Source organism: Triplophysa dalaica, chromosome 8 (genome assembly GCF_015846415.1).
Source record: "Triplophysa dalaica isolate WHDGS20190420 chromosome 8, ASM1584641v1, whole genome shotgun sequence".
NCBI lineage: Eukaryota > Metazoa > Chordata > Actinopteri > Cypriniformes > Nemacheilidae > Triplophysa > Triplophysa dalaica.
Genome location: NC_079549.1, coordinates 12325464 through 12345976, shown reverse-complemented (window position 1 = coordinate 12345976; position 20513 = coordinate 12325464). Strand labels below are relative to the sequence as shown.

The 20513-nt window shown below is 46.8% G+C and overlaps 2 protein-coding genes across 10 annotated transcripts in view; both read left to right on the top strand.

Moving 5' to 3' along the window:
- Positions 1 to 1471, top strand: part of LOC130428053 (uncharacterized) — a 37232-nt gene extending 35761 nt beyond the window's left edge. For all 7 annotated transcript variants that reach the window (XM_056755892.1, XM_056755886.1, XM_056755890.1 and 4 more), the window contains 4 exons: positions 16 to 161; positions 372 to 474; positions 678 to 814; positions 1016 to 1471. In XM_056755892.1, coding sequence (XP_056611870.1) covers positions 16 to 161; positions 372 to 474; positions 678 to 814; positions 1016 to 1133 — 504 coding nt within the window. In that variant the 3' untranslated portion in view covers positions 1134 to 1471. The remainder of the gene's footprint in view (positions 1 to 15; positions 162 to 371; positions 475 to 677; positions 815 to 1015) is intronic.
- Positions 1472 to 18496: 17025 nt separating this feature from the next.
- Positions 18497 to 20513, top strand: part of LOC130428073 (uncharacterized) — a 34968-nt gene continuing 32951 nt past the window's right edge. Inside the window, exon 1 of one of the 3 annotated variants that reach the window (XM_056755917.1) lies at positions 18497 to 18700. The gene's annotated coding sequence lies outside the window, so the exon portion shown is untranslated. Of the gene's footprint in view, positions 18701 to 19579; positions 19690 to 20513 lie in introns of those variants that run through there. The other 2 variants (XM_056755921.1, XM_056755918.1) reach the window with 2 other exon arrangements.

The following is a 20513-nucleotide window of genomic DNA, read 5'->3' as shown; positions in this document are numbered from 1 at the left end:
TTAACTGAAATGTAGATTTACCACTGCAACATCAACAATGTTGGAAGGATTTGCCACCACATATTTGATCGAAACTACTCATCTGATGTTACTATGAGAGAGATCCTGGATGCTGTGTATGGACTTCTGATACTCCCAGAGGCTGAAGATCCACTGGACAGGTATCCTCTTATTATGCAAGCTTGTTTAAAAAATTTATGAACAAAAGTGTTTTTTTGTGTTGAGGTAATGTGGGTTTATATATTTGTTTTCTACTGTAGCTTTAACTGCACTTTTTTACCATAGTGCAGAAACAAAAAATATTGTGGAAAATGGAAATGAACTGTAGTAACTTTAAATAGTTTTTTATTCACTGTCTATATTTTATCTAGTGTTTTGGCAGAGGAATTCCAGACAAACAAACAAGGCTTTGAACAAGCAGCCAAAGCTGAGACAGCGAAAAGTGCTGGTCAGTCTGTTGAGTCCATTGAAATGGTAATTTTTCATTTTCAAAATCAATGTTTTGAAATCAGACACTATGTAATAAAATATACCAAAAAGGGAATTTGGTAATAAAATGTTACAAAATATGTTTATAGAGAATAAATATATCTTGCAGTACTACCTTTGAATTGGAATTTATTTTTAGAAGGCCTATCATTAGATTCATCTACTTTGTGTTTGTGTGTATGTTTCAGAAATACGTAGGAGAGAGCAGTGAGGCGGTACCTCCTCATCTGTTATGTCCACTGTCAAAACAGATGTTTGTTGATCCAGTGAGAAGCAAATATGGGGCTGTGTACGAGCGTAAAGCCATTGAGGAATGGCTAAAGACGTGAGTATTTATGTACATTACTTTAACATGTATGAGAGATTGCTGGTGGGAAAATGAGAGATGAGAGATGGGGAAAAGGCTGTTTAAAGCAGTGTGTCTTGTCTATTTTCATTAACACATTAGCTGTTTATATTATTCTGTGTATTTTAAGGTGTACAGTATATGGCACAAAGATAATAACAGAATATCCTGTCGTTGCAGGAATCAGATCGATCCAGTCATGAAGAAGCCGCTTAGTTCCGGTGATCTAAAGCAAGATACAATCATAATTAGGGCTATCCAGCTATTTCGTAGAGGCCAGGTAGAGGAGACTGAATAAGAAATGTTGTTAAAATGCCAGATTCACATGTAGATTATTGTAGATTAACAGTGATGGTAAAAAGATAAACACATTTTGTTTTTTGCGGCTCTGAAAGTTTTGAGATGATTCTGAAAGTTTGAGATTAAAAAATAATCAGTTCAAATAAGACAACGTCATATGTAGGTATGATCTGATAACTATATTAAAAAAGAATATGCAGTTTCTTTATCTGAAATTATTGTGACAGCTCCTACTGATAATCTGCTGTTCTTAAACTTTACATTGTGAATTAGAATTGCATTTTAAATGGTTAGATTTCAAGGATGCTGTTGGTTTAAAATTTAATAAAATTGTTAATGTCTGCCTACAAGTTTCTTGTTTGCTGCGTCTTTATTCTAGTGTGTCTAGTCTAAAAAGTCTGTTTACTTGCATCCATTGTGTATCATTAACTTTTACAAGTTCTTGTACACAATCTGCAGATTGTGTAAGGTCAATGTAAACAGATACAACAAACAAGAGTCTAAATTAAAATGAGCATTTTATTGCACAGATAACAGTTCATGGTTTAAAGCATTGCATTGTAAACAAGGTGAAGCAGCCTGTGACCGGATGTGATGATACTAAATATTGCTTGTGTTCATGAGTCTTTAATAATATTCGCCTTGATCACAAAATCAGCATACTTGGTTTTCCCATAATTAGTCTGAACAAAACAGGCCTTACAAGAAATAGAATAGGATTCATCACTTGGAAATTTATATATTTAACAACATCAAAAGTTTCTGCTTTGCTGAAAAACGTAATCTGCATCTTCATAAAGCTTTCATGACATTTAGGAAATGTTAAAGAACATTCAGTAGACAGATCTAAACACAGACAGCAGAAGTTAGCTGTGGGACATTAGTATCATTCTAAGAACTTTGGCTTTATTACACAGATCTAGTAAACTTGTTTTATTCAAACTTTTATGAAAGTGAATTTGAACTGTATTTCACATATTCACACACTCCTCACTTGTTTAAGCACGGTAAAAGTGCTCTTTTCCTAAATTTCCTTTGTAAATCATTGTAGTGCTGGAGCACATTTTGTAATGTGCAAGGCTTAACAAGTATAACTTCTAAGATTCTTCTTAAAAAAATAGTCGTCGGTGCCAAGTGGTCCAGTGGACTGTGCGCCGACATATTGTGCAGTAGCACTTCCAGCGACCGAGGTCAAATCCCGGCACGTGTTCCTTTCTGGATTATCCTCATTTAAGACCTTTTCATTCTTGCCGTCTACCTTTGCTTTGCTCTCTATATTGTCATTTTGTTTCTGTTTGCTTTTTTCTTCTTTTTCTTCATTTTTACTTATTAATAACATGAATAAATATATAAAATAAGAAATAAGAAAATAAATGAATTTAACAATTATACATACATATACAAGTAAACATCACATAAATCAAAGCCTTTTTTAAATTTATTGTTGTAACTAATTAACCTTTATCTATGTCGTTGAACCCTACATCCTTACTGCCATCTCAACACCGCTGTGCCAATTCTTCAGCTGTATTTGGATGAAGCAGCTGACCACCGTACCAACCTTCGCCTGTCTTTGCCATCCATCATGTCCCTCATTGCTGCAGTCAGACTGGACAATAACCATGGATGGGAAAGGGACATCGAGGTGCTTGTGTCCCCATTGAATATAGACCAAACAGACTTCACGAGTTCACCTACACAGATAACAGTGATATTGAAAGGGATACTGATAAAGCTTGGTTATGAAGGTTATGTGTATTTGGCGTGCTGTCCGGGAAGCAGGCTCAGAGCTCGCCAGATCTATCCGAGCCCGAAACACTTTACCTTGGTACGGGTGAGTGCGCCGAGCTCGGAACCGGTCTGAGCCCAGAGCACACCTCCCGGGTTGCTGCGGGATAGTGAGCTTGGCAGAGGAGCCGGGGTGGAGGAGGGATGCTTAATCTTAGGAGAACGAGCAGGGAAGATGGTTTCCCTATTTATTAGCTAGCTCGCTAGGGCTGATTGTGTATACGTTGTGATTGCTGATTATACACCAGCTGGCTGATTATATGCTCCGGCTCCTCCCGAACTTTGTAAATTAAACATCATTTCACGAGTTCACCTACACAGATAACAGTGATATTGATAGGGATAATGATAAAGCTTGGATATGAAGGTTATGCGTATTTGGCGTGCTGTCCGGGAAGCAGGCTCCGAGCCCGAAACACTCTACCTTGGTACTGGTGAGTGCGCCGAGCTCCGAACCAGTCTGAGCCCAGAGCACACCCCCATAAAGCGAGAAAGTGGGACAGGGTTCCTCCGAGGATGGTTGAGACTGAGAAGATGGAAGGTGTCTGCTGCAGTGATGAGAAGTTCCTAATATGGAGGTTTCGGGAACCGTCCAAAATGAACATGGCTTCATGGGTCTCCCTGTTGTTGGGACTGATACTGGAAAGAGGCGACTGAAGGAGGGAGCCGGCTGTAGCGCCTGATGGAGGCTCCTGCTGGGGTGATCATGCTGTGATGCTTGCTTCCGTGGAAAGTCGTTGATGGTAGAAAGCGAGGCGGAAGCACTGGCCTCTGCGGAGGCGATCGCTGCGGCGACGCTGGCTTCTGCGCATTAGATGGAAGCGCTGACCTCTGTGGAGGCCATCGCTGTGGCGACGCTGGATTCTGCGCATTAGATGGAAGCGCTGGCCTCTGTGGAGGCCATCGCTGTGGCGACGCTGGCTTCTGCGCATTAGATGGAAGCGCTGGCCTCTGTGGAGGCGATCGCTGCGGCGACGCTGGCTTCTGCGCATTAGATGGAAGCGCTGGCCTCTGTGGAGGCCAGCGCTGTGGCGACGCTGGCTTCTGCGCATTAGATGGAAGCACTGGCCTCTGCGGAGGCGGTCACTGCGGTGATGCTGGCTTCTGCGCCTTAGATGGAAGCACGGGCGTTGCGGAGGCGATCGCTGCTGCGACGCTGGCTTCGGCGCTTGTGATGGACGCATGGGCGTCTGCGGAGCCGATCCCTGCTGCGACGCTGGCTTCTGCGCCTTACATGGAAGCATGGGCGTCTGCGGAGCTGATCCCTGCTGCAACGCTGGCTTTGGCGCTTGTAACGGAAGCATAGGCTGCTGCGGATGATTCTTAGTTGTAGCACTTGATTCCATGCCTGAAGTGGGAAAGCTGGCCTTGGCTGAGGCTGTTGCTGTGGCAACGCTGGCTTCTTTGATTGAAATGGAAGAGCTGGTCTCTGCCAGGGTAGTCGCCGTGGCGACGCTGGCTTCTTTGCTTGAAATGGAAGTGCTTGTCTCTGCCAGGGTAGTTGCTGCTGCGATGTTGGCTCCTGCTGTTAAATCTGCTGCTGCATAGCCCAAGACTTGGGCACTGGCCCCTGAGCCGGTTGAAGCAGCGGTGAGTTCTCCTGTTAGTGAGATTTCGGCTGGCATGGAGGATGTTCGAGCTCATGCATGTGAAGTATGGATTCTCTAGATGATTTTGGATATGAGGGTTCGATGGGCTTCCCTGATGATAGAGCGATCTGACCTGATGTAGCTCTTGAAAGCTTCCGATGTCCAGCGCCCTAGTGCTTGAATTTGAGACTGCGAGAGGCCTTTTTGGGCTGCTGTGGTTGCTGCGCCTTTGCGGAAGGAGTGGCCGGAAAAGTGGTCTGCGGGGATGCCAGATAGGAGCAGGACAGCTTTGAGGTGCTTTTGGAACCAGAAGCATGTAGCTGGGCGGTTAGACTCTTCGACGAATAGAGGATCCGATGTGGTTTTGGTCTGGAATTTCCTGAAGTGGAGGTAGGCTAGGAGGGTCTGATATGGTTGAATTGGTGAGTGGAGATTGAATATGTAGATGAAATGTCCTCTCCTGGTTTGGTCCGTTTGGTCCGACTCCTCTGTTTAATGGAGAATGACATCGTCTCTGAATCGACTACTGACAGGTCGGATACCGTTGGATGGGTTAGGGGATTGAAAATGGATGTTGTGGAAATTTCTGAACATCTTAGAAATCCGAAGAATGCTAGGATAAACATGTGCGATCGAGTGTGCGATCGACGTGTTTGGAGTGGTATCCTTTATGGAGGGTGGAAATGCAACTTGTCAATATATCCAGGGTTATAGGTTGCCTTGCATTCTGGCGAGCAGGCTGGGTATGTTGAATGCCCTTGATAAGCATAGATGTTTGGGAGCTGGCTATGGCTGCAGATGGCGAATTGAATATGAGTTTCTGGAAGAACTGGAGTTCACTCATGTAGCCTTTAATTGAGCTGGCCTGGAGGTTTTTTGAAGAGTTCAGGTAGGAGATGAAGGAGGTGATGGTGAGGAAAGAAAAATCAGGAAAGGGAATGTTGAACGCCAGGTGAAAACACTTGAAGCTTTTCCATGCAGTGAGATGAGATTGGAGGGTCCTGAGGGAGACAGCTCGGATGATGGAGTTTAGAGAGGCATCGAGGAGGGTTTTTAGGGGGTGGCTAATCGGAATATCACTTCCGAATAGGGAGGTACCGGTGTTGGCAAAGGGTCTGCTTCGGGTGCCAGCAGCCTGAACTTCTGGAAGGCAAAACGAGAAAGGGCGTCAGCAATCAGATTTTTTGATCCGGGAATGTGTTTGACAGTTAGAATGAACTGGTCACAGGCTGAGATCCAGATCAGGCGTCTGAGGAACGGCATTATGGCGGGGGAGTGGGAGCGGCCTTTGTTAATACAATGAACAGTTGCCTCGTTGTCACAGTGCACGATTATGCTGGAAGTTGACCACTCTTTTCCCCATAGGGATGCTGCGACGACCAGTGCATATAGCTCAAAAAGAGCTGAAGATGCTAAAGCATAAGGAATCTCTAAAACCTGGGGGGGGCTAGGTGGACGCGAACCAACGGCCTTGGTAAAAGCGTCCGAAACCGACGGAAAGGGCGGTGTCTGTGAATAGGTGAATATCAACGGGGGAGGAGGCCATGTCACTGTAGAAAAATGACAAGCCGTTCCATTGTCTGAGGAATTTTATCCATAAGCTCAGCTCATCGAGCTGGATGAGCAGGAGCTTGATAACGAGTCCTCTAAAGCGTCTGCGGATGACGCGAGAGAGAGGAGGTGTGAAACGAATGGGCGGTCTTGCAGGATTATTCTCATCGCAAAATTTAGATGGCCGAGAACAGACAGAAGCTCGCGTTTTGAGCAGCGGGGATTTGCTCATAGGGAGGACGCGATCAAGATCGTTCTATCGATTTTCTCTTTCGGCAGAGAAGCCTGGAATTTAAGCGAGTCTAATTTTATTCCGAGAAATTCGTTGGACGTGCTTGGACCTGAAGTTTTGTCTGGGGCGAGGGGAATGCCGAGATTTTTGAAAACCTGCTGGACTTTTGCTAGATGTGCAGCCGGAAACGAGTCGGGAGACGAGATGATTAAAAAAATCATCGAGTAGGTGGATAGGTAGGGAATTGAATAATTGTTAGAGAGAATCCAGCAAATTGCCTCTGACAACATGTCGAAAATATTTGGGCTGCTTCTGCAGCCAAAGGTGAGACGGACAGAAAAGTAAAATTTATTGCGCCATCGAATGCCGAAAAGGTGCCAGAAGTCTGGGTGGATTGGCATGACTTTAAATGCGGATGTGATGTCGACTTTTGCTAGCTAAGCGCCACGACCGGCATGTTTTATTAAAGTGATGGCTTGATCGATGTTGTGGTAGTGCAGGGAAAATTCCTCGATCGTAATGAGGCTATTAATATTAGGGAAGGCAGAGCCGTGTGGTGACGAGAGATCGAAAATGAGGCACTTTTTTCCAGAGAATTTACGCGTCGCTATGCCAATGGGGCTGATGCGAAATGCAGTAAAAGGGGGAGCGTCGAAGGGGCCAATAATGAAATTAGCATCGATCTCCTTTTTAATGAGGAGATCGACTGACTCTGGTTCGGCGAGCGCAGACTGGAGGTTGGGGCATATTAAGCTGTGTGATTGATGACGCAGGGGTCGAAACCGTTCGAGAGACCGGTCAGAGGATAGTCAGTAAACTGAAATTCGGGGTGCGAGGAAAATTCGGAAGACAAACAAGAAATGTTCTTGGGAGTCGAAAGGTAATTTTTAAGGTTTTTTTTCTGCGTTTGAGACAACGGGCACACAATTTGAGCGTGTGCTCCGCTACAAAATGAGCACACATGCAGGAAGCGACAACACTGCCTGGCGCATCTTCCGGCGTTGAAATTCCTGCAAGCCTCCAAATTGCTGGGTTGCCCATGGGTTTGGTAAACTGGGCGGCTTGGCAGGCGCGGAACAGAGCAGGTAGATTTGGGAGGCGAAGCTGAGCGTGGGGGAAGAGAGGGAGTGAATAGGGGACAATCTATTGTGGTATGCGTTACTGAGCGACATACTGCGCATGAAATATTGCGGACGCCCAGGAAAACCCTGTTATGCAGCTCAGTGTCCAATGCTCCCCAGTAGGGGCACTGGTTCCACTGAGCTACACGAATGGCACATTTGGCGGATAAAGTTTTTGATATGTGTAGAAATGCGTGCCCCCATAGGAGAGAGCGAGCTCTGCCACGATAGAGAGATAATCGCCCAGCTCGCGTCTCCTATGAGGGAACGCAGTGCAGATCACGTCAGTGTAGCTGGAAAAAGCAACGGTAAATTCGGGGAAAGAAGCGGGCGGGTGTGGTTGGGTGACTGATTTTTTAGCGTGAGCGACAGATCGCCGTAAGTGATCTGCCGCTCGGTTGACGGAGGTGATAAAGGTGAGAGGAGTAAATAAAGATCTGTGTCCGCACCTGTCAAGATCTGGGATCTGATGTTCCCTGGAACTGGAGGCGGTTCCAACACTGGTGCGTTAACCGGCACTGGCATAGCTGTCGCCGTGGCCAATGTGAAATTTGATCAGCTCTCTGGGAGAGAGAAAAGGGGGGGATTGCAGCCACCTGAGGGGCTAGCGGAGTCATGCTCGCGCTAGCGGCGGCTTCTAAGGGGGCGGTGAAATGGCTGAGGACCGGTGCCTGCATCGCTAGCTGAGATAGCCTCGACCTAGTGGGCGATGGAGGTGCCGTGGGCCAAGAGCCAGGGGCGGGGAATGGGTGAGAACGCACCGGAGCTCCAGGTGCTGGCGAGCCAACGTTTCTTGGGCGGCCCGCAGTCTTTACTGCTGGCGGGGTGTTGGCTGGAGGTTGGAGCTGGCCTACTGCTAGAGGGACGAGTTGCTGGAAGCCTTTGACCGGACGGTTCGTGGCGTCCGGAAATTCCGTGGCGGTACATGCGCTCGTGGAGGGCCTGCTGTGCCGGCTTGCCAGCGGACGGCCACGACAAGCCGCATTGGTGGATTGTCAGTGGTCATTTGCGGAGCTGACTTCGTTGGGGCGGTGTCGGCTAGGGAAGAAGCGTAGAGGAAGTAAAGCTCGGCCTTGGTCATCCGCCTATGGAACTCGACGTCCGCATTGGATAGAGCCAGTCGTAGGCCCTGGACAGTCCATTTCTAGATGGCGGGGATCGTGTTGTGCGTGGAGGTGTAAGAAGAAGCCGGCGAAGGCGACGGACGTTTCTCTGGGGCAGGTGATGAAGTGTCACCTCTGGTTTTAGCCTTGCGAGGTGCGGAACGTCGGAGCTGGCGGCCACGTAATGAAGCCGGGGAATCTACTACTGAATCCGACCCCGAGCTGGAACGATGGGACGCGCTCGTCAGCGCTGAAGGATTGCGGTTTGTGGATGCGTCGTCAATGACGGGGGTCTCGGACATAGCGTCGAACTTTAGAGTTGATGCTTAATCTTAGGAGAACGAGCAGGTGAGATGGTTTCCCTATTTATTAGCTAGCTCGCTAGGGCTGATTGTGTATACGTTGTGATTGCTGATTATACACCAGCCGGCTGATTATATGCTCCGGCTTCTCCCGAACTTTGTTAATTAAACATAATTTCTCAGATCATCAGGATCAAGCCAGTTAGAGATATCAATGGTTCATTCATAACAGGGCGAGTCAGGATTTAGCCATTATGCCACCCGTAGCTGGAATCTGCTTCCAGAAGACATGAGACGTTCACCAACAGTAGCTACTTTTAAATCCAGATTAAAAACACACTTGTTTAGCTGTGCATTCACAACCTGAGCTGGTTTACATCAACTGCACTTCTATTTCTAATTTATTTTTATTATGCTCTTTTTATATATATATATTTTATATACTGGAGATGGTGGTCTAGTGGGTTAAACCACTGAACTGGTAAATCAAAGGTTGCTGGTTCGATCCCAGCAGCCACCACCAGTGTGTCCTTGAGCAAAACACTTTACTCCATGTTGCTCCAGGGGGATTGTCCCTGTAATAAGTCCACTGTAAGTCGCTTTGGATAAAAGCGTCTGCCAAATGACTAAATGTAAATGTAAATGTAAATATATATACTCACATTTTTAATCAATTTTATTGCTGTTTTATTGTTTCTTAAAATCTAAAGTATTTGTGATCTTAAATCATTTGCATTTTAAAGATACGTTTTATTTCTTTCTGTCAATCATGTTATGTAAAGCACTTTGAATTGTCCTTGTATATTGTGACAGGGGTAAGAGACATGACACTCACACAGCGCTGATTCGAGCAACCCCACTGGGGAATTTATTATAACATAAAAAGTACTCATAATATAATGACGATGTCTGGGGTGCTCGTAAGCTGCCATCTGCCGCTCCGTTCTCGTCCTCCGTGCTTCCTTAATATAGTCTCTTCCTCACTTGCTCTCACTTGGGGGAAGAGAAGACATCGCGTTAGGCGTTTTTGGAGTCAGAATCCAGAGTGTTGGGAACCCGCATCTTATATGGGCCGTTTCCCTGGCGACTCTGATCCTGGACCTGCGCCTCGCCACAATATGAAATGTGCTATATAAATAAACTTGCCTTGCCTTGCCTCCACTGTGCATTGTAAACAGAGTCAGCAAGGCAATCATGGGAATTTTGAGGAGGGTGATTTGCTTTCCTAACAGAGATGACCTGGAGGCTGTGGGAGCAGGATTTGCACAGCTGGCTGGATCACCAGCTTTAACAAAAGTAGTTGGTGTCATGTCTGAATTAAACCTCCTTCAAACAACTGCAAGTGCAACAGGAAACTGTTTCAACTCCAGGCCATCACTGATAACCAGGAAAAATGTATTGATGTCTTTGTGAGATATATGGGGTCTGTGCACGATTCCAGGGTGCTGAAAAACATCCCTTTGTATTCTGGGGACCCATATATCCACCTGCAGGAAAGTGCATCCTTGGGGATAGTGGCTATCCTTGCCTAAGTGCACCCATTTGCCTCATCACGACATACAGAGAGCCTGTATAGAACCCTTTTTTTAGACCCTTTTTACAGCAGGCACTCCCGTGCAAGATGCATTGTAGAACGAGCCTTCAGCATGATCAAAATATGCTGGTGCTCAATTTTCTTCAAGGTCCTAGAGGTGAGCCCTGCCTACATGCCTGAAGTTGTTGCATGTTGAATGACTACCTATATAACAAATCAACAAGTTAAAATGTGTGACACTTTCTGTTCTTCAGCATTTGATTTATTTTATTAAAGGGGACATTTCATGAAAAACATACTTTTTCCATGTTTAAATGCTAAAATCAAGTCTCTTGTGCACCTGCCAATTCAGAAAACGTGAAAAAAGACAAATCATTAACTTTTTTATGTGAACCTATTTCTGCAAGCCTTTGAGAAAACGAACGCTTTAGAAATAGCGCTCTTACTGACGTAAATAGCCGTTCTTATTATGATATTTCCGCCCCTTGTTCTGAATGTGTTCACCCATTGCGCCACCGCCATTGCTGTTTTCACATGTGTGAAGTTCCAACACCATGGCAAAAGTTGCAAAGCTTATGAACTGTTGTGTTGTTGGCTGCACAGAACAATGTTCCCAGCCTTACGGGAGACAAGAGAGCGATGGATTTATTTAGTTTTCAATGGAAATCATCCACTCTGAAAGAGGCAAAGCTGCAAATAAAGACATTGAAAGTACCTGTACTTTTTAAGTAAGACCCCAGGGACCTGCCGTAACTTAAAAGTATATAAAATGTCACTTTGACACGTTTGTCTGTTCACTATTAGGAAGCAATGTGAGTGGCTTGTAAACATGAGACAGGCATTCGCCCGGCGGATGTTGCCACGGCACATGTTGCCACGTAGGACGTGGGCTGACATCGGGTTTACGCAAAGGTTGTGAAACCTTGCGAAGGTGTTGGGCGATGACATATCCGCAGCTCTACAAATGTCTGCCAGAGAGGCGCCTCTAGCCAGTCCCCAGGAGGTGGCTATACCCTGTGTGGAGTGAGCCAGCACTGCCAATGGGCATGGGAGATCCTGTGATCGGTGTGCCGCCGTGACGGCATCCACGATCCAGTGCGCCAGTCTCTGCATGGGGACAGCCTACCCCTTCTGCAGTCCTCCAAAACAGATAAATAAGAGCTGGTCAGAGCTCCTGAAGCTCTGCGTGCGGTCCAAGTAGAGGCGCAGTGCGCGTACTGGACACAACACGGAGGGGATTGGCTCTTCCTCCCCGATGGGGAGCGCCTGCAAACTCACCACTAGGTCCCGGTAGGGAGTCGTGGGAACTTTGGGCACATATCTGGGCCTGGGTCTCAGGATAACGCAAGAGTTTCCAGGGCCGAATTCAAGGCAATCCAAGGACACGGAGAATGCTTGAAGGTCCCATACCCTCTTGAAGGAAGCGAGCGCCATCAGGAGGGCCGTCTTACTTGAAAGGAGAAGAAGATCGGATCCTCCGAGGGGCTCTAGGGGGGCCCAGAGAGGCCGACCAGGACCACGTTAGGGTCCCAAGAGGGTATGGAACGGAGACGTGGCGGATTCCGCCCTCTCACGCCCCTTAGGAACCTGGTGACCAGGTCGTGCTGCCCTAGAAACTTTCCATCAACTGAGTCGTGATGAGTTGCGAAAGCGACTACATACACATTCAGTGTGGAGGGGAGAGTGTAGTAGAGTAGGCGGGGCGAGACCGTGGTTCGAGTCCGGTGAGTAATTGTGAATTAGCGCCAGCTGTGCGCACACCGGCCTCGAATCACGTAGGAGATGGGAGCATATAAAAGGAACGAGCGACCGGACCGTCGAAGAAAGAGGAGCGGGCCCGAACTTGTGTTATGTTTGTATTTGTATTTATATTATGTTTTGTTCGCCGGCGGTCGTCTGTGAGGGGCCGCCGGCTGTTGTATTACTTTATTAAATGTCTGCCGGTTCCCGCCTCCTTCCTTCCATTTTATGAATTGTGTTACATTGGTGCCGAAACCCGGGAGGAAGGAGAGACATGCTGTCGGAGAGTCCTCGCCGCCGAGTGGCCTCGCGGTGCCGGATAGTTCGGGCAGCGCGGACGAAGGGCGTCTGCCAGTGGCTGCCCGAAGCGGTGGCTCTGGGGAAACGGAAGTGCACAGTGCGGCCACCGTCAAAGCTTCGGTGAAACGGCGACCTTTGCTGCCACGCCCCTGGGTCGAGGTGGGGTGGCTGTCGTCCAAGCGGGAGCGGGGGGGGGTTGCCGCCGTCCGCCAGAGGCCGGAGCCTGCGTCCGTCTCCCGAGGGGGAGGAGCAGGAGGCGGAAGTGCCGAGTGCGGCCACCGCCTGCCAGAGGCCGGAGCCTGCGTCCGTCCGCCCAAGAGGGAGGAGCAGGGGACGGGGAACCCGCCCCGACTCCCAGATAAAGGAGGAGCCACCGCCGGCCGCCAGGGACGGACAGTCGAGCCGTCCACCGAAGCCCCAGGGCCACCGCAAGGCACCGCGAAGGAGAGTACTCCGGCTGGTTGAGGAACGAGCGGCAGCATGTCGGGGAACCGGACTTTAATTTTTTTTGTTTCCTCTCTCCCCTCTCTCTTTACGGTCGCTCCGAGGGCTCCCGTCTCCGTTGTCTCGTCTCGTCACTGCATACCCCCCACCCCACCCCCCCGAAGGAGGGAGAGGGAGCTTGCACAGTCGCGGGGGTACCCCCGGGCCTGTGAGGGGTGATGGGGGTATGTAGTAGAGTAGGCGGGGCGAGACTGTGGTTCGAGTCCGTTGAGTAATTGTGAATTAGCACCAGCTGTGCGCACACCGGCTTCGAATCACGTAGGAGATGGGAGCATATAAAAGGAACGAGCGACCGGACCGTCGAAGAGAGAGGACCGGGCCCGAACTTGTGTTATGTTTGTATTTGTATTTATATTATGTTTTGTTCGCCGGCGGTCGTCCGTGAGGGGCCACCGGCTTTTATATTACTTTATTAAATGTTTAAATGTTTGCCGGTTCCCGCCTCCTTCCTTCCTTTTATGGAGAATTGTTACAGAGAGGATAGTCTCCAGTCTCTTGAGAAGGACAACACGATCCCGATCGAGCACCTCAGTGGGTCTTCTCGTTGAGAGAGACACCAGGATGAGAAGAGGGGCCATCTAGTGGCGTATAACGGCCTAGTAGAAGGGACCCAAGCCTGGGTGATGGTCTCAGCCACAGAGGGGGAGTAGCCTACTCAGGATCTTATCGTCCCGTCTACAGACCAGACATGGAGGTCTGGTCTGGGATGCCAGAACGTGCCCTTCCCCTGAGAGAGCAGGTCCTCTGTCAAGGGAATGGACCAAGGGGAGTCGTTGTCCAGAGCATTAGCTCTGAGAACCAAGTGCCGTTGTCTGTGTCTGTGCAAGGTGGCTCATTGGGGGGGGGCGTACTTCTGCCCATCCCGCGGCCAACTGTGCGCAAGGGCATCCGTGCTGAGGGGGGCCTCAGACCGGAAGTACCAAAGCGGGCAATGGTGGTGTTGCGGGAGGCGAACAGTTTTACCTGTGCCTGCCCCGAACAGCATCCAAATGAGCTGGACTGCGCGGGGGTGGATTCGCCACTCTCCGCGAAGCGTATACTGACGAGAAAGCGCGTCGGCTGTCTGGTTCAGTTTGCCTGGGATGTGAGGGCCCGCAGGGAGCGGATCACCTGTTAACTCCACCGGAGGAGGCGTCGGGCAAGTCGTGTTAGCTGCCATGAGCGTAAACCACCCTGATGATAGATGTACGCCACGGCTGTAGTGCTGCGGACAGCACGTGCTTGTCCTGCACGAAAGGCCGTAGCCTCCACAGTAGCACAGCCCATAACTCTAGACAATTGATTTGCCAGCACGGGGGGGACCCGTCCAGCGCACCGCTACTGCGTGCCCCTAGCCCTGCAGGGAGGCGTCTGTCGTCACCACGTTGTGCCTCGACCTGCCCAAGTGGGACCTCAGTCCGGAAAAAGGTCATGGAAGACCAGAGGGTTAGAGTGTGTCGGTAGAGGGGCGTCATCACCATGCCCCTGCTGCTGGTGTGCCACGCTTTCCTCGGGAACTCGAATCTGTAGCCAGGGTTGGAGCGTTCTCATGTGCATCGACCTGAGGTGTATTACCCCCGCGGAGGACGCCATGTGTCCCAGGAGGATCTGAAAACTGTTTCAAGCGGGCCGCTGACTGCCTGAATTGTTCCAGGTAGTTCAACACCAACTTGGCGCGGACAGTCGCGCCGACCTGGTGACAGAGTTGAGTTCCATGCCGAGAAAGAGGATGCGCTGCACTGGGGAGAGCTTGCTCCTTTCTCGGTTGACCTGTAGTCCCAATCGATCTAGGTGCCGGGGCACCAGGTCCATTTGCGTACACAACAGATCTCGCGAGTGTACCAGTCATTGAGATAGTTCAGTACCCGCACACCTTTTTCCCAGAGGGGAGAAAGGGCGGCTTCCATGATCTTCGTGAAGACCCGTGGGGACAGGGACAGGGACAGACCGAAAGGGAGGACTCTTTACTGATATGCACGCCCCTCGAACGTGAACCGTAGGAACGGCCGGTGTGAAAGTAAGCGTCCTTCAGGTCGATTGCCACAAACCAATCCTGACACCCGATGGATGTCAGGATGCGCCTCTGTGTGATCCTCCTGAACGGCAGCTTGTGAAGGTGCTTGTTCAGGGTACACATAATGCAAAAATAATCCAAATAGCTTTGTTTACTTCACAATATTCTTGAATCAAAACCAGAGCGGGTGTTAGGAAAGGTGTGCTGGGTGCTTGACTTGGGCAAACTTTCCAGTCAGAAAAAAGGTTTTCTTTGGGACACCCTTCACACATGTGATTAGTAGGTTTCAGAGCTTTGGCTTGAGGTTGTAACAGAACCAATAGGATGCGAGATGGTAAGTCTTCAAACAGTAGTTTATTAACACATAGTATCAACAGGTGAGTATATGGCATAAGAATATTCACTGATGAGAGAAGCAGATGAATATTACTGTACTCCAGTCCTAGGAGACCATGGACGGCTGGCAGTGGAATCCGGGGACGTGCAGATGAATGGGTGCTGTAGATGTCTCGGAAAGCCTTTGAAATACTCTCAAGACAGGTAAGTTCCTACTAGTAGGTAGCATATAGAGTCCAATTTGATTCGATTCAAGACCAGACAATGGCCTAATGAAAAATCGCATAACGTCTGGTATGTCCGAAACCTCAGTCTTCATAAAACAGTAGGCAAGAAATTCCCGGCTGGTGCACTATGTCTCGTGAGATTTGGACGTGCGTGTACTAATGTTGCATCCAAATATGCCTACTTACCTACTATATAGTAAGAGAAAACACTATAGTATGTCCAAATGCTCAGTATTCATAAAATAGTAGGTGAGATGGTTTACTGGTTACGCCCACATTCTGAATCACCCAGTGACAGATACTTGGGATACTTCTCTATCCTGTATGCCCACGGGACAGGATAAGTTCCTACAGGAGCATGGAGGAGAACTGCAAGGCAGGAGTTCCCTTTCTGTCGGTGAAATGAAATTTGGCGAATTAAATTTGCATGCCGGTCTCCACCCCCAGATATCCAGTATAAAAGGAAGACAGCGTGTAGCATTCATTTACCTTTTGTTCTTCAGAGCCTTCGCTCATGACTACGAACAAGATGAATTCAACGAATTCTTCTCCTACATTGCCAGATCTACGACGTAGAGCAGCGGATTATTCCCAGCCTGCAGCGAGCTTCCCCTGGGCGTCTCGGTGGTTCCAGAGGTGTATGAGATATTTTCCAAAAGGTCCTTTTCAGGACTGAGCATTCTCCAGCGCGGCATGTCCCGCTGTTCTCTTGGGTGCGGTACCCTCATTGAGGAGGGGAATGGACACGATAGATGCCTCAATTGTCTGGGCGTACAGCACGCTGAGGCAGCTTTCGTTGACACATCTTGCCAGCACTGCGGGCAGATGGTCATACAGAAGTTGCAGTCACAGGTGGCTGTCGTCCTCCGGGAACCAGCCACCATTTCGTCTGCTACCCGGGCCGTGACGTCGGTGGCTAAGGCCCCTATGTCCGCCAGTGATAGCGGCCTTAGTGATGTGGGGACCTCTGCGAATGTAAACCTGCCAGCCAAGTGCTCACAGGCCGCTCGCACCCTGACTCGCTCTTCTGACTGTCCCCCAACCGGCATCACTGGTGTCGAAGGCTTGCGCCGCCGCGGGCCAGGCTGCCTCCTCTCTCCACACCATGGCCATCCTGCAGGTCCACCAGGCCAAGGCGTTGAGAGAGCTCCACGAGGGTAAGGCCGACCCGGGTATAATGCAGGATCTGGGCCCTGGGTCGGACGATGTCCACGGTAGTGGTCCAGGAGAGACACCCCTGGCTGGACCTTGTGCAGATGAGTGACACCGAGAAAGTCCACTTTCTTGATGCACCCGTCTAGCAGGGTGGGCTATTTGGTGACACCGTCGAGGACTGCGCTCAGCAGTTTTCGACAGTGAAGAAGCAGACAGTGGCGATTAGCCACATTTTTCTGCGCAGTGATTCGGCCGCTCAAAGGCCTCCGAGATCTTGCGCAATGTCTGCTTTGACAAAAATGAGGCAACGAAGAAAGATGATGAAAGTGATGAAAACATCAAGATAATAATTAAGTAAAGCACAGTAAAAGTGTTTTTGAATATTTTATTTATTACTGGTAAAACAATTTGATAGGGTATTTTGCACTGTAAATTAATCCTACCTGTTTTTTTATATTGTAGGGTTATCTGATAGGGTATTTACTCTGTAAAAAATGTATATGTTTATTTTAAGATGGTACGGCAGGACCATCTGATATGGTACTTTGCATTGTAAAAGCATCCTACCTGTTTATTTTGTTGATGTGGTTTATTTTATATAAAATTTTGCCTTGCGATAGGAAAATCTGACAGAGTACGACAATCCGGCAGAACACCCTCGCGCCATTCCTCGTGACCGGATGTAAGGAGGGGGGAGGTAAAGGTCATAATTAACGATTACGAGGGTGCATGAATATATTAAGAAATGAAGTGCACATATAAGTCACTAACAAGCAAACATTAGATCTGTATTCCATAAAAAAACAATTTTCCATTTAGATTTCATGCCGTCTTTCATAACTCTAAGATATGTCATAATTAGCTTTCACCATCCGACTTCACGTTCCGCCGCAAGAATTGACAAGAGGATGACATCACATTACCGCGAGAGTGATTCAAAGGAATATGTAGCAGTCGGCTCTCGACCCTTTCTCGCGGCAATGTTATGTCATCAGCTAGTCCTTTCCTGTAGTGATGGGAAGTCCGGCTCTTTTCCGCGAACCGGTTATTTCGGACAGTTCGATTCAATGAACTGTTAATTTCATCGATTCATCGGTTAATTTACGCCAGAACGTAAAGACGTACTCTTATGACGTCGGTCGGGATAAAAAAACACTTGGCTAAACATTTAATGAAGACACTTTAAGGCATTAATTATAATCACTTAAAACATCATCATGATCTGATAAGTTTATCACGTTTACGTTTGGCAAATAATGCACACAGATACAGACAAAGGCAGAAATATGCAAGTGGACGTTATAAAGTGAATAATCTGTTATTTATTTGTTATTAATAAATTTACGTTTTGTTAGATTGCCCCGCTCGTCGTCGTCACCCGTGCTTATTGCGTTCATACATTGTTTTTTCTAAATTTCAAGATTTTTATAACTTCAGAGTGAGAGAAGCCTGCTAGATTTCACACGCACGCATGCGCAGCCGCAGTTTATCAAGTCACTAGCGCTGATCAACCGGTTCACATTTATATTATTCACAAATCGGACGTGTCCGAAAGACAGTGAACAAGCTCTTGGTTCAATGGAAGTACTAGTGATCCAAAAACTGTTGCAACCGATTCTTGAATCATTAACGAGAACCGCTCTTGGGGGTGCACGCGTGGGTAACTGAGGAAATATGTTGATAAGTGCTTTCTGGAGGCACGAACCGCTTTGAAAGATTCAGTTCGATTTGGTGAACCGGTTCGATCGGCTCACTATAAAGAACCGGCTCAAAAGAACGATTCGTTCTACTTTCTTGCAGCACTGCATAAACTCGAATACACCTTTAGATTCAAGAAGTTTCATAGCTTGTCTCAGCTCAGCTGTCCAGCATAGCATATTCCACCATCAACCCATACAGAAGTAATAAAACTCCTAAAACAAATACAGTATTTTTTAAACTTTGGAAGTATTTGCAAGAGAGCACGTGTTTTTCTCACTCTGAATTTATAGCTCCACCCCTTGCTCGCAACAAAGCTTGCATGAAGAGTGCGTATAATTGCTCACTCTTGCAATTTCATTTTTTAACATTTCGGGATATCTGCTAACAAGGTAAATAATAACATTTTAAATCACTTTATATAAAAATAGAAACTTGTTTGTGTTTATACCCAATGCTAACATTTAATAATAGCTGAACAACTTGCTCATTTGTTGGTGCATGTAAATTAATCCAGTTACTAATGTTAACAAAGTTACGACATTGTTGTAAAGTGTTGTAACTTAAAAAAAGTGAAAAAATATATTTCCGCTAACGCTTTGTTTTCTGATTCCTATTTCAACGTTAGCTCGCTCATTCGGACACGTAACGTTAGCTTTTTTCTGTGGTGTAATTGTTTGCTTCCTTCGGTCTCGTTGTTATCATCAAATGCCGTAAGAGAACCATGTGAGCAATCGTATTTAAGTTTAAATAGTATTTTACGTTTTAGACGACAAAATCGAGCATGAAAATGTTCTAGCAGTAGTGAAAAGTAAAGTTGGCCTAAGGTAAGCAAAATGAAAATAAGCATTGCATAATTTATTCCCTCTATCGATACTGAAGTATTCCGAAAATGACTTTATTTGTGATATTAAAGTTTATTTTTTCACAGTTACTGTCTTAAATGCTTATTTTCTTATGCTAATTTCTGCTGTGCACACTGCCCTCTAGTGGTTACATAATTCTTTTATTCGTCTCCGAAAACAGCAAGATATTTTTATGCATCAAGATACCAGAATTTTATGTTTATCAGGATCAAGTCGAAGTTTCTAAAAGTAGTGACAGTTTTAGTTTAATTAATGGAAAATTAGCGTATAAAGAGTGTTTTATGTGTTTACGCCTTGAAGCGTAAACAGTTTAGAAACCTTTCACGGCAGTGAACTGTCGAAAAGCATATTATACGGCAGACCTCGGGTCGGATCCGGATCTTATCTGCTTCGTTCCATCCTGACCGCGAGACATTGCCTAATCAACCATTTTAAACATTTGACTATTTTGATTGCTTAAATGAGACGCGCGTCAACACAACTGAGAATCCCAACACACGCGCTCTTAGGAAAATGTATGTAATTGATAAGTAATTGTAATTGACTTTCCGCTCCGCGCGCGCTGCTTTCATCCCGCCAAAGACTTAAGAGCAGCAGCCACGTGCTTATTTTAACAACAGCAGTGCAGACACGAGCATGCAAATGGAAACACAACAGTAAACAAAATGCAGCAATATTAAAGCCTTTGTATCAGTCAGTATGTTAATTGTTTAAGGTCTTCAACCAGATTTGTGATACTTTATGAACCATAACGTTTTTATCTACATTTAGCATTAGCATTATTGTTAAGCTTGTAAACATTTGTGACCCTGTGAAAACACAGGCTAAAGTCTCATAATCTAAGATAATCAAATATTAATTTCAAACATGAATTTCACTAAGATTTCGATCTTTAAAATGGCATTGTTCAGTTAATATTAAAGTTATTGTTGTTATATTTTCAACAAATATTCAGTAGGATGATTTTATGTAGAAAACAATAAAAAGTCTTATGCTGGGGTTTCAAAAGCAGGATCACATTTTGTAATGAACAACATTCTAGTTGGGAAATTATTTAAAGTACAGTAGTTCTGGTATGAATTGCATGGAAAGGCTAATTTAGCAAGTAACTTTGTTTTCTGTTTATCATGAGAACATTGTTGTCAGCCACAGAAAAGGCTTTCTTGTGGCTCCGTGGGTAGAGCATGGCGCTAGCAACGCTAAGGTCATGGGAAGCCTGATACAACACCTTTATCCAAAGCGACTTACATTGTATTGTATACAAAAATGTAAATGCATAAATGTCTGTGAAGTTTTTTTACAAATATGAATTATAATACTTCTATTAAAGGCTATTCCC